At 46.6% G+C, this 14179-nt stretch overlaps 1 protein-coding gene across 2 annotated transcripts in view; it reads right to left on the bottom strand.

Moving 5' to 3' along the window:
- Positions 1-1783: 1783 nt before the first annotated feature.
- myh14 (myosin, heavy chain 14, non-muscle) overlaps positions 1784-14179 on the bottom strand; it is a 79273-nt gene continuing 66877 nt past the window's right edge. For both annotated transcript variants that reach the window (XM_063199199.1, XM_063199200.1), the window contains 10 exons: positions 13735-13947; positions 12822-12983; positions 12283-12411; positions 11678-11766; positions 11394-11517; positions 10889-11097; positions 9883-9991; positions 9431-9603; positions 7964-7987; positions 1784-6385 (listed from right to left, as the gene is read on the bottom strand). In XM_063199199.1, coding sequence (XP_063055269.1) covers positions 6196-6385; positions 7964-7987; positions 9431-9603; positions 9883-9991; positions 10889-11097; positions 11394-11517; positions 11678-11766; positions 12283-12411; positions 12822-12983; positions 13735-13947 — 1422 coding nt within the window. In that variant the 3' untranslated portion in view covers positions 1784-6195. The remainder of the gene's footprint in view (positions 6386-7963; positions 7988-9430; positions 9604-9882; positions 9992-10888; positions 11098-11393; positions 11518-11677; positions 11767-12282; positions 12412-12821; positions 12984-13734; positions 13948-14179) is intronic.

Genomic DNA, 14179 nt, shown 5'->3' with positions numbered 1-14179 from the left:
CAATATCAGTGGTGAGCCACAAGAGGGCAGTGTGGCCTATTGTGAAAACTACAGTGGGGCCAGTGGAGCGCCAGATAAAGACAACAGTTACAATCACACTAGTACCTCCCCCTGCGGTGGCAGCACCACAGACCCACGAATAGGCATCTTCAGCAGAGACCTGAGCGGCCTGCCTGCTGAGGCATTCTGGGTGGGCGTGACTAATGAGGCGTCAACATCATCCCATACAGGCAAGAAGGCATGTAGACATGATGGGCTCTGCCAAGAATGCACGGGAGAAGATGTTTCAATGCATGATGAGGACTACTTGTCCGACTCTGTAGAAGTACTCCCAAGTTTTAGATCAACTGTATGTAATGAAGTCTTTCTGCCCAGCTGTGTGGTCACCAATATTGCTGCTGAAACACCAGACTATGCCTCATGTTCTCATCAAGTCTGTGGATCGTCATCACCTCTCCCTCTCAGCCTCACGTCCTCAGACTGTTGTCAAGGTTTAGTGTGCACCGTGCCCAGTTCGTGCATGAGGGAAAACTCTGCCCATTTGTGGACCAGTAGCTTTTCTGCTCCTGAGGGCTCCACCCCCTTTTCGGGAGTGGCAGTGTCATTCCCCGCACCTGCAGCACAACCCCGCCCATGTCTGGTTATAACTCCGCCTCTTGAGAATGAGTTGCTGTTTAATGACATCATGGAGGAAGAGATAGGCGTAACCCAGGCAACAACAGGCTTCTGTGGCCTTCAATGAGCGGCATGCGTTCTCAAAATCTGAACATATCACATTACAGACTAAGGATGTTTATGTAATGTCTCCACCTATACCGCAGAGGAAGAAGGAAAACTGCTTATACATTTGTTATAAATGATGTACTTCCTTTCCACATTTATGAACGTGTACACATTGTCTAATGGTATATGAAAACATTACTGTATAAACAGTTTTAAAGACAAGCAAGCACAAATCATTAGTGCCCTTCAGCCCTATAATCTATTACAGTAAGTATCAATATTTGCGGTTAAAGTACAATTTTTATTTACATTATTATTATGTGTGACTTTTTCTATGCCCTAAAAAAGCATTGAATCAAACTACGTTAACTTATTTATTATTGTTTGTTTTGCTATTTATCTCAGATAAATTGGCTTGTGTATAATAATAAAGGGAATTACGCTCACTGTCACACTGTCATTCATGTGTATTACCAGCTCGCAAGACAGGTATTGGATAGCCTACTCTTTGGAGTCAATCCTGTTAGTGTGATGCTATAACGATCTCACTCTTAGAACTTAATCGAAATAAACTTTATCACATAGAACAGTGTTTCCCAACCTTTTTTGTCTTGTGTACCCCCAAGCCTTTTCGTTGTGCCATGAGTACCCCCTAAGTCAAGTTCTATATCGCTTTCACCATCCCAATGTAACTGACCTCCATATATTTGTTAAAATTTCATTTTTCCAAGTACCCCCTGCAGTGTGCTCGCGTACCCCTAGTGGTACCCGTACCCCTGGTTGGGAAACACTGACATAGAAGATGCCTATTATCTTACGCATATTAATTCTCATCAAGAAGACTTTTTCCTCCAAAATTCATCCTGCATAGCCTACTGTATATTCTACTGTCTGCGTTGGTGGGTCACACTGGGTTGGTGGGTCACACTGACTCAAAACACTCTACCCAAGACTACATTTCGCACCTTGTATTGTATTATGTTAATTTCTCTACAGATAACGCTCGCAGAGTGACATTCATGACAACACACACTGAATGCAGGACAGACAGGTAGAAACATTCAGAGAAAAAAAAACATTTTAATCAGAGTATTACATCATGGTACACTGCATTATAAACCAGTGGTCAAACGCAAATGAAGTTGACCCATAGTGGGGGCTTGTCCACACAGTCCATGAGTGCGTGTGTGTTTACGTGTGTGTACGAGTGTCCATTTTCAGCAGTCAGACATTCTTGACAAAAGGGAGAAGCTGGGCTGGGCTGTACAAAGTAAAAGCAGAACATATACATACATAGGAACAGATCACAGAAGCCACAACACTTTCATCAGTTTTAGTGCAAAGCTTTACAGTAGAGACCAATTAATGCACTTCACCCTCTTCACACTAGGGGGAGCTGTCTTCAGTCTGAAAGTGCCTTTTTGTGGTGACCAGCTCAGTGGCCATAATGCAATGCTGACCAGGGTGCAGTTTCTCAAAAGCATTGTTGTTAACTACATTTGCAACTTGGTTGTAATCCAATATCTAACTGGCAATCTAGTAAGTTGCTGAATGGTTAAAAACGATGCGTTCGAGAAGCAAGGCCCAAGGAGGCTATCTCTAGGACACAATGGGTACACTCTATGTCCTCGCATACTTTCCTTCAGCCTCCGGCCATGTGACACAAGGCTCGACATCATCGTAGATCAAAGTTTTTAATGGGGAAAGGCCCCAAGAAGAACAGTTCCACCAAGGCACCAGGTGGGAGGCATTAACTTGAGCAAGGAATTGAGAGGCAGCCTATGCTGCTTCAGTATCTCCTACCCACACGTGCCTTCTATGATTCAACAAACAGAAATGTCCTTTAACATAGCCTTCAGGAAACTACAGACAACCCTTTTGAAAACTTCCTATGTGCAAAAAGGTTTCTGTATGGGATGTTGAGCAGTACAAAATTCTGTCAGCCTTGGCCAGCATGCATACTCTGTATGACCCTGGCAGTCACCTTCCTGAACATAAACAGCGAAGAAAAAAAAAAACAACCTAAAACCAATAAATGAATTAAACCTAAACCTTCATGTTAAAAAAGTACACAAACCAAGGGAGCAGCCACTCATGAAGTTCTGAATGATACGTAATGACGTCACGTCAAAAGAGTAAAATGCTACAGGGTGAAGGCGAGAATACATGAGCAATAGGAATGGCAGATATGGGAGTCTGGAAAGGTGCTGAAGCTGAACTGTGCTCTGCACAGAAGTGGACTGATAGCTAGCTGGAGGCTAATTGGCGGTTAGCTAGCTGGGGGCCGTAGATAAAGAACATAGATATAGAACACTAGATGTCGTGTTGACCACCCCTTTCTAATGGGGAAAATGGCTCAATTTTATCCCAGTCATGTTTGTCAGGGGGGTAACGCTGTCATCAATCGGTGACGAGGTGTACATTATCCAGTACAGCAACATCTATGCTAATAGCATGCAAAGCCTAGGAACACTGTACCATGTCAGCTACGCCTGAGGCTGGCCATGCTTAAAGGGTGAACGCATGTCTAAGAATACAGCACACTAGATGTCACACTAAAGACTATTGTTTAATACCTTGCCCTGTCTTCATGGTAACAGCTTCCTTTTTTACAGTATCAGCAAAGATGTTGTATTACTGCCACCCTCAGGGTGGTTTGTACATTGCTCTGTTGCCAATTGAGGTTCATTCAAGCAGCGGGACCCCTGCACAAAGATAGCCATGACAAAATTGACATATCTACAGTATTCCAAAAGGCAGAAGTAGTCACCATCTACACTTCCGGTGTTCTACATCTACGGGGGTCAGCTAGCTGGGGGCTAACTGGGACCTTCATGCTTCTGATGCACAATCAGGATATTTTTTTCTTTCACCAGTTAAAGCCAACATTGCATTAATGTGCCAAGATCATGGCCTAAACCCTCTTAACGTCAGGGACACTGAGGTCTGTATTGCTCCTTCTCGGCTGGGCGGCAAAATACTTAACATTCATGACTAACCTACATTATATAAAGCTATTCTATCTGTCTTCTCAGCCCAGAGAGGGTCTCCATTTCAGGTAAATCAAGGCAGGGGATGAGCACGAGGGTCTTTGTGGCCTCTGAGAGCTCCTGGTAAAAACAAGGGGGCTTTTTAAAGTGGGAATAGCAAAGGAGATTCCAAAATGGAAACTAGAATCTTTCTTCAGAATGTTTGTCACGGCATTCTAGTGTCTACTGGTCGCTAACCTACCCTATTCTACATCAGTATGTCCCTTTTACTCATCCATGCGCCTGATGTTTGGTAAAACACAAAAAAGCTTTACTCCATAAATATTTTACATCATTGTTAAAAAATGAAAAAGAACATTACACTATACATTAAGCCTGTTTGATAAGATCATGACATTTACATTGATGATATTGTTGAAATGATCTAGCAGTCTCTGATGAATTACAAAAATCACGTTAACCTTTAGAGTTTCATGTTTACCTTTAGATTTTGTTAATTTCAAAGTCAGTCCTTCATTGCATGGCAGTGGGCCTCCTGTTCAGAGCAACACAGACAGCCACTGAATTTGGGGAAGAGCTTGGCCCTACAGTGCCAGATCTGGACCAAATCTAAGCCCTACTTGGCCCTAAACTGTGCTGGACCTACGCATTCCCGAGTCAGACTCTAGTGTATGAATGACCCTGTCACAGTCTCTCTAGTAGCTGCTTCCTGTCCTCTTAGGCCAAAAGATCACACCCAGCTTCCTGCCTTGCTAAAAGTCGAGCTAGCAAACAGCCAATAGAAATAACCAGGGGCTTAAGTAGACTGATAACTGAACTACAACAGTGCATCACACCCTCCTTGCACTAGAGGGAGCAGTCTTTAGTGCAGTCTGGTCCTACATCTGAGATAATTCAACCCTCTGCCTAACTGCTCGCTGCACCTGACAGCACACCTGGCCTGAAGAAGGAGCCACATATTAGTACACCTGTGGCCAGCACACTCTCAAGGCTACACCAGCACAGCCCACAGGAACACGGAAGGACGATAAAGCATAAATAATAAATAGACACATACTTCCAGTTAAAATCACAGCTCGACTGATGTATGCATATGCATGTATGTATGTACCGTTGTACGTACAGTGTGAGTGAGACTGATCCTGCCCGCCCAAATGGAGAGGCGATATGTTAAGACATTAAGTTAAGGAGTTCCTCTAGCTAGCTATCTACGTCTACGTATGGGACCTGTCCTTCTACAGTGCCTACTTAGCTACCCTAATGGACGAGGCCTTGGGTTGCCATGGTTACCCTGAACACGGGGTGTAAAAAACAGCGGACACAGGTTTATATGCACAACATGAAAGCGCTCAAAGTAAGCCCGCATTACGTTCCAGAGTTTAATTTTCTTTTTTTAGGCTTAATAATTCCAGTATAGGTTCTCATACTCATAAAGTAACTCTTGGCTTTGCTTTTTAGTTTCTTTTTATGCATACAGCTTTATCACAGTAAACATGTTCTTATTTCTCTTCCTCACATACCGTACGTACTCACTAGGCTGACCACACCACTCCGTTACCCCCCCCACCACCATCGCGCAGTGCATTATGGCTTATAATACGCAGTGCGTTACAGGCTTCCAAATAAAAATATTATCACAAACCAGTTTTGATCCTGTGTCTTATGAATAGGTCCTCAACAGGAACTCAGACAGAGAGAGAGAGAGGCAGACAGAAAGGTCCCTCTCTCTCCCCCTTACCATTAAATACCCCAATGCCTATGAAAGTGAGAAAGAGAAAAGGTACAGGTTCAGGAGGATAAATGGCGACTCATTCTTCGAAGCCCGCGGTGACATGGTAATACTGATACAGATGGAGCCGATGGTTAGCCAGGTACATTAGCTCTCGGGCTGTGATCCCGTGCTTTTTTTTTTTAAATGACGTACGCATGACCACATTATCACTTGTACAGCTGATTGCCTTAAGATTCATGCAGATTGCCCTTAACAAACGTTTAGCAGGATTGAACGAGTGCTTAGGTAGAGATGCCATCTCAGTGTCGCTGAAGCCACTGAGAGCCATACGCGATGCATTGCTGTACCACGCACCAGGCCTTATTATTGGTTAACCAACCCTCCCAGGGCATTCTGGGAGGTGTAGTTTCCCCCTGCCCACCTCCCCAGGAAGTCAAATTGTAGCTCCATAGTTTTTTTGTCTTTTTTGTTTGACAGCCAACCTCAGTCTAATTTTCCCTGCGCCTCTTCTTCTTGATCTGAATTTTGAACCTTCTTTTTGTTCGTTGGACTTCTTGTTCATTTTGTTCCATTTTTTGTTTCCTCTGGCCATTAGTTCGCCGCTGGTGTGAAGAGGCCGGAATCGCTGCAGGCCCGGGTCGAGTCCGGCAAACATCCAGCACACATCCGGTTCTGCAGCAGGCCCGGCCCGGCTCGGCCTGGCCCAGCGCACCAGAGGGAGGGAGGGTGGGGGGTCCCCTCCCTGGCCTCTCACTCGGCATCGTTGAGGGTGTAGGGGGGCGGGGGTCCCAGGCTATTGTGGGATGGGGTGGGGGTGCTGGGGGGACAGGAGGAGGGTGTGGGGGAGGCGGGCGGCTCCTCGGAGTCCGAGTTCTCCAGAGAGAGATCGTCCACCAGGGCGCGCCGGCCGGCACGCATGGACAGCGGCAGGGGAGCGCGCCTGCAGAGGAAAACCACAACCAGGAAGAGAGCAAAGAGTTACGAGAGGAACAGAGGGACAAAAAAGAACTGATGTGTCATACACGTAGAGGTGTTATATGTACCATGTATCATAGCACAGTTATAAACATCTGATACAAAGACAGGGTAGTGATCACAGAAATCACAGATCCTTAATCAGTTAGGAAAGGGAATTACTTAACGTTTCTAATTAATGAAAGTATTAAAAACACAAACAAATAAAGATACAAATTAATTTATTAATTCATTTACTAGTGTAAAGTATCATAAGAGTTTTTAGAGAACTACAGAGAAACTACTATAGTACTATACTTACTGCTACTTACTACTATGTCACTACATATACAGGCAATGCTATTGCTCGGATTAAAAGCAATAGCATCACAGTAAACTCACAAGGGTTTGAAAGATTACAGCACTGATTGGTTTGAAACTGATTGGAAGAGATTGGAGGAAGCACACAAATCAAGGCTAGTCAGGATAGGCAGTGGAACTGAGGAGAGGAGAGGGGAGGAGAGAATAAGGTGGGGGAGGAGAGAAGAGGTGTAGAAAGGAAAGATGAGGATAGGAGAGGAGAGGACAGTTGAGGAGAGGAGATGATAGGAGAGAGAAGGAGAGATGAAAGGAGAGGATAAGATGGGGGAAGAGAGGACAGAGGAAGGAAGAGTAGAGGAGAGAAGAGGAAAAGGAGAGGAGAGGAGAGACGAATATTTGAGGAGAGAAGAGAGGAGAGGATTGGAATGGAGAGGATTGGGGAGGAAAGGAGGAGAGGGAAAGACATTAGAGGCGACAGGTCTTGAGTAATCATCTTAATATTTTGCTACTCTTTAAAAGTGGTAAGGCAGGTTAACCACCACTGATATGTTGATACTTAAAGCACTCAATGTACTGCACACCGTTTGAAAAATGTCTCTGAAATGGTACTTGAGCCCATGTACAGTAGTTACTTTGTTTTTAACACAATTTGGTGATGCTGCCATCTTGTGGATACCCCCCTCAATCAGCAGAGAGCCATTCTACTGTCTGTGGTGCTTCACCATCTGTGTTAGAGCTTTGGAGACTAGTTGGGATAAGGAATGTCACAAAAAAACAAGAAAACAGTATTTGTTCATTCTCTTTGTGTTGGCACAATGCCATGTCAATTCTGAACTGGTTATGTTAGGTTAGGCAACTGCAGGGTATGCATTAGTAAACATACACAACATCCAACCTGTTGCTGTGTTTTGCCAGTGTTTGATTGAAACGAGTAGCCATGATAGCCTGGCTATCGCACTAGGTATGTAGACAGAGTTCGACCTGACAGCCACAAGACAGAAACAGACACGGTCCCAGTGACAGCTGATCAGCAGACAGATCAACAGCACATCAACTCAGGCCATCTGTGAGTGATGTGAAAAGTGTATTAACCCAGCCAAGAGCGCAATGCATTGTGGGAAAACATCTGACCCAGAGACACCAAGATAGAGGGAAGGAACCCAATTACACACATCACACGAGGGATGGAGGAGGACACACAGACAGCCAGAACCACACACACACACACACACACACAACCTACTTGTCTGTTCTCCAGTCTGGCACGCTGAGTTGGGGTGAGACACACACACACACACACACACAGACATGAGGATGGTAGACATGGATGAGTGGATGAGTTGACACACACACACACACACACACACACACACACACACACACACACACACACACACACACACACACACACACACACACACACACACACACACACACACACACACACACAGACATGAGGATGGTAGACATGGATGAGTGGATGAGTTGACACACACACACACACACACACACACACACACACACACACACACACACACACACACACACACACACACACACACACACACACACACACACACACACAGACACACACACACACACACACAGACACACACACACACACACACACACACACACACACACACACACACACACACACACGTTCACACACGCACGCACACACACACCCGTTGTAGTTATTATCACCCAACACCTGGACACCGAAAGAGCCCTGAGCTCATGCCTCCTGGTGTCCCCATGTTAAACACACATCTCACATTCTCACACACACAACAGAAACAAATAATACATGACATGGCAAATAATAAATAAGGATCAAATAAACAATGAATGCCCGTGTAAAAACGTCAAACCAAATAAATCAACAGATGATCATGAAGTAGAACTGAAAAATAAAGTGGAGGTTTGGGGTATTTTTCACCCGGAGTCTCCTCAATTCCATTCAATTCCATTCGTGAACTGGCTGTGCGTTGAGTTGATTGATCAGACCTGGTTGTCTGCTAGACCTTTCGATATCGTGGCTGAATGAATGAATGTAGTCTGTGTGGCCTGTGTATTGTGGGGGCTAATATATTAGGTCTAGCTATTATTCAGTTGACACACATAAGAGCTAATCAGTTAAGTTATCCTGCTCTTATTAACTTGACTGCACAGATAGTCCTTCTGTTGCATCCAGTCCTGGTTGAGATGATTATTCCACTGCGTCATCAGCAGTTCGTTTAATCAGATCTCAGTGTTTACCTCAACTACAGTAACTGTGTTGTGAATTCATTATTCAACTGTGCCTGTTTGCCCACTGCTGGGGCTGGAGGTTATTGATGAATAAGGTCTGAATGCATAATTGAACTGGTGGATTAAGAGTGATGACCTGTCATTGTCATACCTGAACTGGATGTTTCTCGGGACATGCTCTGGCTGCATGGGTAGGGTGTGTGTGTGTGTGTGTGTGTGGGTGTGGGTGTGGGGGGTAAGAGAGAAGTGTGTGTGTGTGTGTGTGTGTGTGGGGAGGGGGTGGTGGAGATGGGGGTAAGAGAGAAGTGTTTGTGTGTGTGTGTGTGTGTGTGTGTGTGGGTGTGGGTGTGGGGGGTAAGAGAGAAGTGTGTGTGTGTGTGTGTGTGTGTGTGTGTGTGTGTGTGGGGGGGTGCGGGGGTGGGGGGGGTAAGAGAGAAGTGTGTGTGTGTGTGTTTACCTCAGCTGGCTGCGTAGTGAGGTGATCTCTCGTGTCATGGTCTGGCTGCTGTCGCTCATCTCCTCCAGTTCCCTCTGGAGTTTCCTGCGCTGCGCATTGGAGCGCGAGTTCTCCTCCTCCACCTCCTCCAGCTGGCGCTTCAACTGACGCAGACGCACCATCGACTTATCCAACTGTTAAGGGAAGAGAGGAGAGAGTATAGTATATACCGTTTAAGATAAAGACAGACGCACCATTCACTTATCCAAAGGGGGACAGAGGAGAGACTATATGCTTATAATGTTGCTTTACCAAAAATAAAATGCTTGATTTTGGAGGTTCATACAGTATTTCATATGAAATTACACAACATGGCATTTAAGTTGCTTGTGTGTGTGTGTGTGTGTGTGTGTGTGTGTGTGTGTGTGTGTGTGTGTGTGTGTGTGTGTGTGTGTGTGCGTGTGCGTGCGTACCTGTTCTCTGTACTGGTCTGCGTGGCGTCTCTCGTCCTCCGCCTGTATCATCACCTCCTTCAGCTTCTTCTCTGTCTTGCGCACCAGCTTGTTGGCCATCGACCGCTCCCTAAAGGGTTAAACACCACACGACACAACAACTTAGCACTAGATAGATACTAAAGGGTTCAAGAAACAGCATTTCATACAGAGTCTGTGTTTTCCTTTGGCCGCCCCCTCCAACTAGGCAAATGTCCCCCCATCCCCCACACTATCATGCCAGTGAGCCTAGCCTAGTTAACCCCCGTGATAATACCCATTCTTACTGCCACACCAGTGATAATAACCATTCACCAACCAGGGAGAATTCAACCCCCCCACCATTAATCCCCCAGTTTACTGTCTCTGCTGCTCCAGCTGTTCCGCCTGTTCCACCGTAGCCTCTAGGGCGGTGATAGAGAGTTTGTTTGCCCTTAACTGCTCCTCCAGCTCTAACTTTCTCTCTCTCTCTCTCTCTCTCTCTCTCTCTCTCTCTCTCTCTCTCTCTCTCTCTACCCCCATTGTAATCATACCTCCTCTGCCATGGTACAAAATATGCTTCCTTACCCCTGCCCTAGTGAAAATACCCAGCCCTGTTGCCTCTCTCCCGCCCACAACTCAGTGCCATTACACCCCTCCTTACTATCTCTCCAGTCCCCCGAAGCAATATGACTCACTACCATCCTGCAAACGCCATCTCAAGACCCACCATTTCCAGACCACGTATAACACCTAAGGCTTGCTTCTTCAGTTCCATCAACTAGCATCCTCTCCTCCCTCCAGATTTGTTTTTGTTGTTGTTCCTTGTTGTCTTTCATTGTACTGCTGCTTCTCCCTACCTCTGTCCTACCTATCCTTATGCTGTGTGTTTCTACTTTCTACATGTTTCTCACCTGTAAAGCGTCTCTGAGTGTCACAGAAAGCACCATATAAAAATTATTATTATCCACTTTGTTCCCCCGCAGGTGATGACTGCCCCCCAGCTTACTGTCTCTCCTGCTCCAGCTGTTCCTCCATGGCGTCCACCTTGGCCTCCAGGGCGGCGATAGAGAGCTTGTGTTTGCCTTTGGCCGCCCCCTCCAGCTCTCCGACGCGAGTCTTCAGCTCCTTATTCTGACGCTCCAGGTGCTCGCGAGCCCCCTCACTCTTCTGGGCCAGGGTACGCTCACCAGCCAACTGGACTGTCAGGGTCTCCACCTGACACACATACACACACACACACACACACACACACACACACACACACACACACACACACACACACACACACACACACACACACACACACACACACACACACACACACACACACACACACACATTAACACAGTAATATGGTCGTGAGACCCCTCACTCTTCTGGGCAAGGGTGCCCTCACTAGTCAGCTGTGCTGATAGGCTCTCCACCTGAGATAACACAGTGTGTGTGTGTGTGTGTGTGTGTGTGTGTGTGTGTGTGTGTGTGTGTGTGTGTGTGTGTGTGTGTGTGTGTACCTGTAGTGTGGTTTTCCTCTGTCTCTCTGCTATGAGCTCTGCATTACTCTGCTCCTCCTCCAGTTCTTCCTCCAGCTGAGACACGCGAGCCTCCAAACGCCTCTTCTCATCACCTAGGCCAGACCTGCACAAACACACACACACAAATGACAGTGAGTTACTTTTCTACTTTTTGTTCTCTCTCTCTCTCTCTCTCTCTCTCTCTCTCTCTCTCTCTCTCTCTCTCTCTCTCTCTCTCTCTCTCACACACACACACACACACAAACACACACACCAGTACGTACTTCTCATTGCTGATGTTGAGCACCTCGTCCGCCAGTTCATCTCTCTCCTGCTGCGCCTGCCTCTTCACACGCTCAGACACCGCCATCTCCTGCACAACACACACATGGCATGGCCAACGGGTTAGGAAGCAGGGCTTATAGCCGCACCAGGCATTCACATTAGCACTAATGACTGATGCCATTGACTTGCATGGGCAAACACAAAAATGAATTGTCGGCTTTGTGCCTGAAAACAAAAGTTCAGAAATGTCAACTTTAACGATTGTGGTGGATCCGTCAGCCAATGAGCCAGTGTCTACGAATGTAACACACAAAAAAGACAAGGCCCATGCTGTCAGACAAGCCTTCTGTCAACCGTCAACGGAGGTTGCCAGTCTGAAAGAGGAGTTAGGGCTGCTGGTTCATCTCTCAACACTGCCAGGTGGGTGGAGCAGGATGAGCAATCTCAGCCTAGTGACGTTTCTGTCGCCCACACACTTTCTCTGATAAAAAGACACACACGCACACACACACACACACCCACACATACACACATGCGCACACACACACATGCACGCACACATACGCACACACATACGTGCACACAGGCAGTCATACAAACACACCTCTGTGAGTTGAGCGAGTTCTGCCTCCATTGTCTGCAGGCGTTTCTCGTTGTCTTTGGACTGGGCCACCACCTCATCGCGAGCCTGCTTACTCTCATCTAGCTCTCGCAGTATCTCCTTCATTTGGGCCTGCAGAGAGACAAGACACACACACACACACACACACACACACACACACACACACACACACACACACACACACACACACACACACACACACACACACACACACACACACACACACACACACACACAGACACACACACACACACACAGAGACACACAGATACAAGACAATTAGACTAAAGCACATAACACACACTTCATGAAGGGCAGTATGCATGTCCTAACAAACAATCTTTTTTAACACGAGCACTTCAAAATGGCATGCCCAACCACCTACCCCTCCACCCGCCTCCACCCTCCACCACACACACACACACACTAATAGTATGTCATACACACAACATGCGTATACCTATTCTCTTTACACACCCATCCCAGTAGTCATAATACTCCATCAGCATAAAGTGTCCTACCTGTAGACGTCGTAGCTGTCTTAGCCCCTCCTCTCGGCCCCGATTGGCCGTCTCCACCTGAGACTCCGCCTCCTGTAGCTCCGCCTCCAGGGTCTTCTTGACCGTCTGGGCCTGAGCACGCTGGGTACGCTCCTCCTCCAGCTGGACTTCTAGCTCTCGCACCTACACACACACACAGAGCCGCAGGCACGTACACACACACACACACTCACACACACACACACACACACACACACACACACACACACACACACACACACACACACACACACACACACACACACACACACACACACACACACACACACACACACACACACACACACACACGGGTATTAGTGTCTGGAACTGAACTCGCTGGGTACACTTCTCTCACAACGAGTTGGTGCTGTGAGTGTTGCTGACTGGGGCCGCGTCCGAAGACGAGACAGCTCTGGATGAACCCATCTCAGGTCAGAGAAGAACTTAATTCATAATTGAAACACGGTGGACTGTTCCTTTTTAGTCATTTGACTCAGTTTGACTCTGCTCTGCGTAGTCACTGCCTCTTTGCTTTGTAGGGCAGTATAGTGGACCCTTTTACACACACATTTATTTATTTTTTATTTATCCTTTATTTAGCCAGGATTGTCCCATTGAGACTACAGTCTCTTCTGCCAGGGAGTCCTGGTCAAAATGGCAGCATACATATAGTTACAGACACAGACAAACACATAGACAAAAAGGAACATAAATCTACAAAAAACACATTAAGAAGAATAAACATAAAACGTATTTTGAGATAAAAAGTAGCCTATGTGCTGCATAGTCGGAAACAATGACACTCCTCTGTGTATACTGTATTCATTTCCCTCTTAAAAGTCTCTAATGAGGGCAGAGAGTCCATACATAACATACACCTCTCTACACACACCTGCTTGTTGAGGGCGCGTCTCTTCTCCTCTCCCTTCTCCTCGGCGGCGCTGATCTCGCGTTCGAACTGAGCGCGCAGGGCCTGCAGCGTGACCTCCAGCCTCAGCCGGGCGTTCTCCGCCTCCGCCAGCTCCTCCTCCAGCTCTTGCGTCTGCTCCCGCAGCGACGTGGCCTCCGACTCCAGAGAGCGGCGACAACGCTCCAACTCGTGCACCTGGAGAGAGGGGGAAAGGAGGGGAGGGGAGGGGGAGTGGAGAGAGAGGAGGAAGAGGGCACAATGAAATACCAGTGTTGATATAACTCATAAAGAGCTGAAAATAACAGATAATATTTGGTCCCACTCAAAAATAGTTTAATAGTGTAGCTCACTCTTTGAGCTGAAGAGTTGAAATTACACTGCCCACCCGAAGAATTTTACACTGAGGATGGAAGGAAACAAGAGGAGA

The sequence above is a fragment of the Engraulis encrasicolus genome, chromosome 5 (genome assembly GCF_034702125.1).
Source record: "Engraulis encrasicolus isolate BLACKSEA-1 chromosome 5, IST_EnEncr_1.0, whole genome shotgun sequence".
NCBI classification, from domain to species: domain Eukaryota; kingdom Metazoa; phylum Chordata; class Actinopteri; order Clupeiformes; family Engraulidae; genus Engraulis; species Engraulis encrasicolus.
This window is presented reverse-complemented; position numbering and strand designations above follow the sequence as displayed.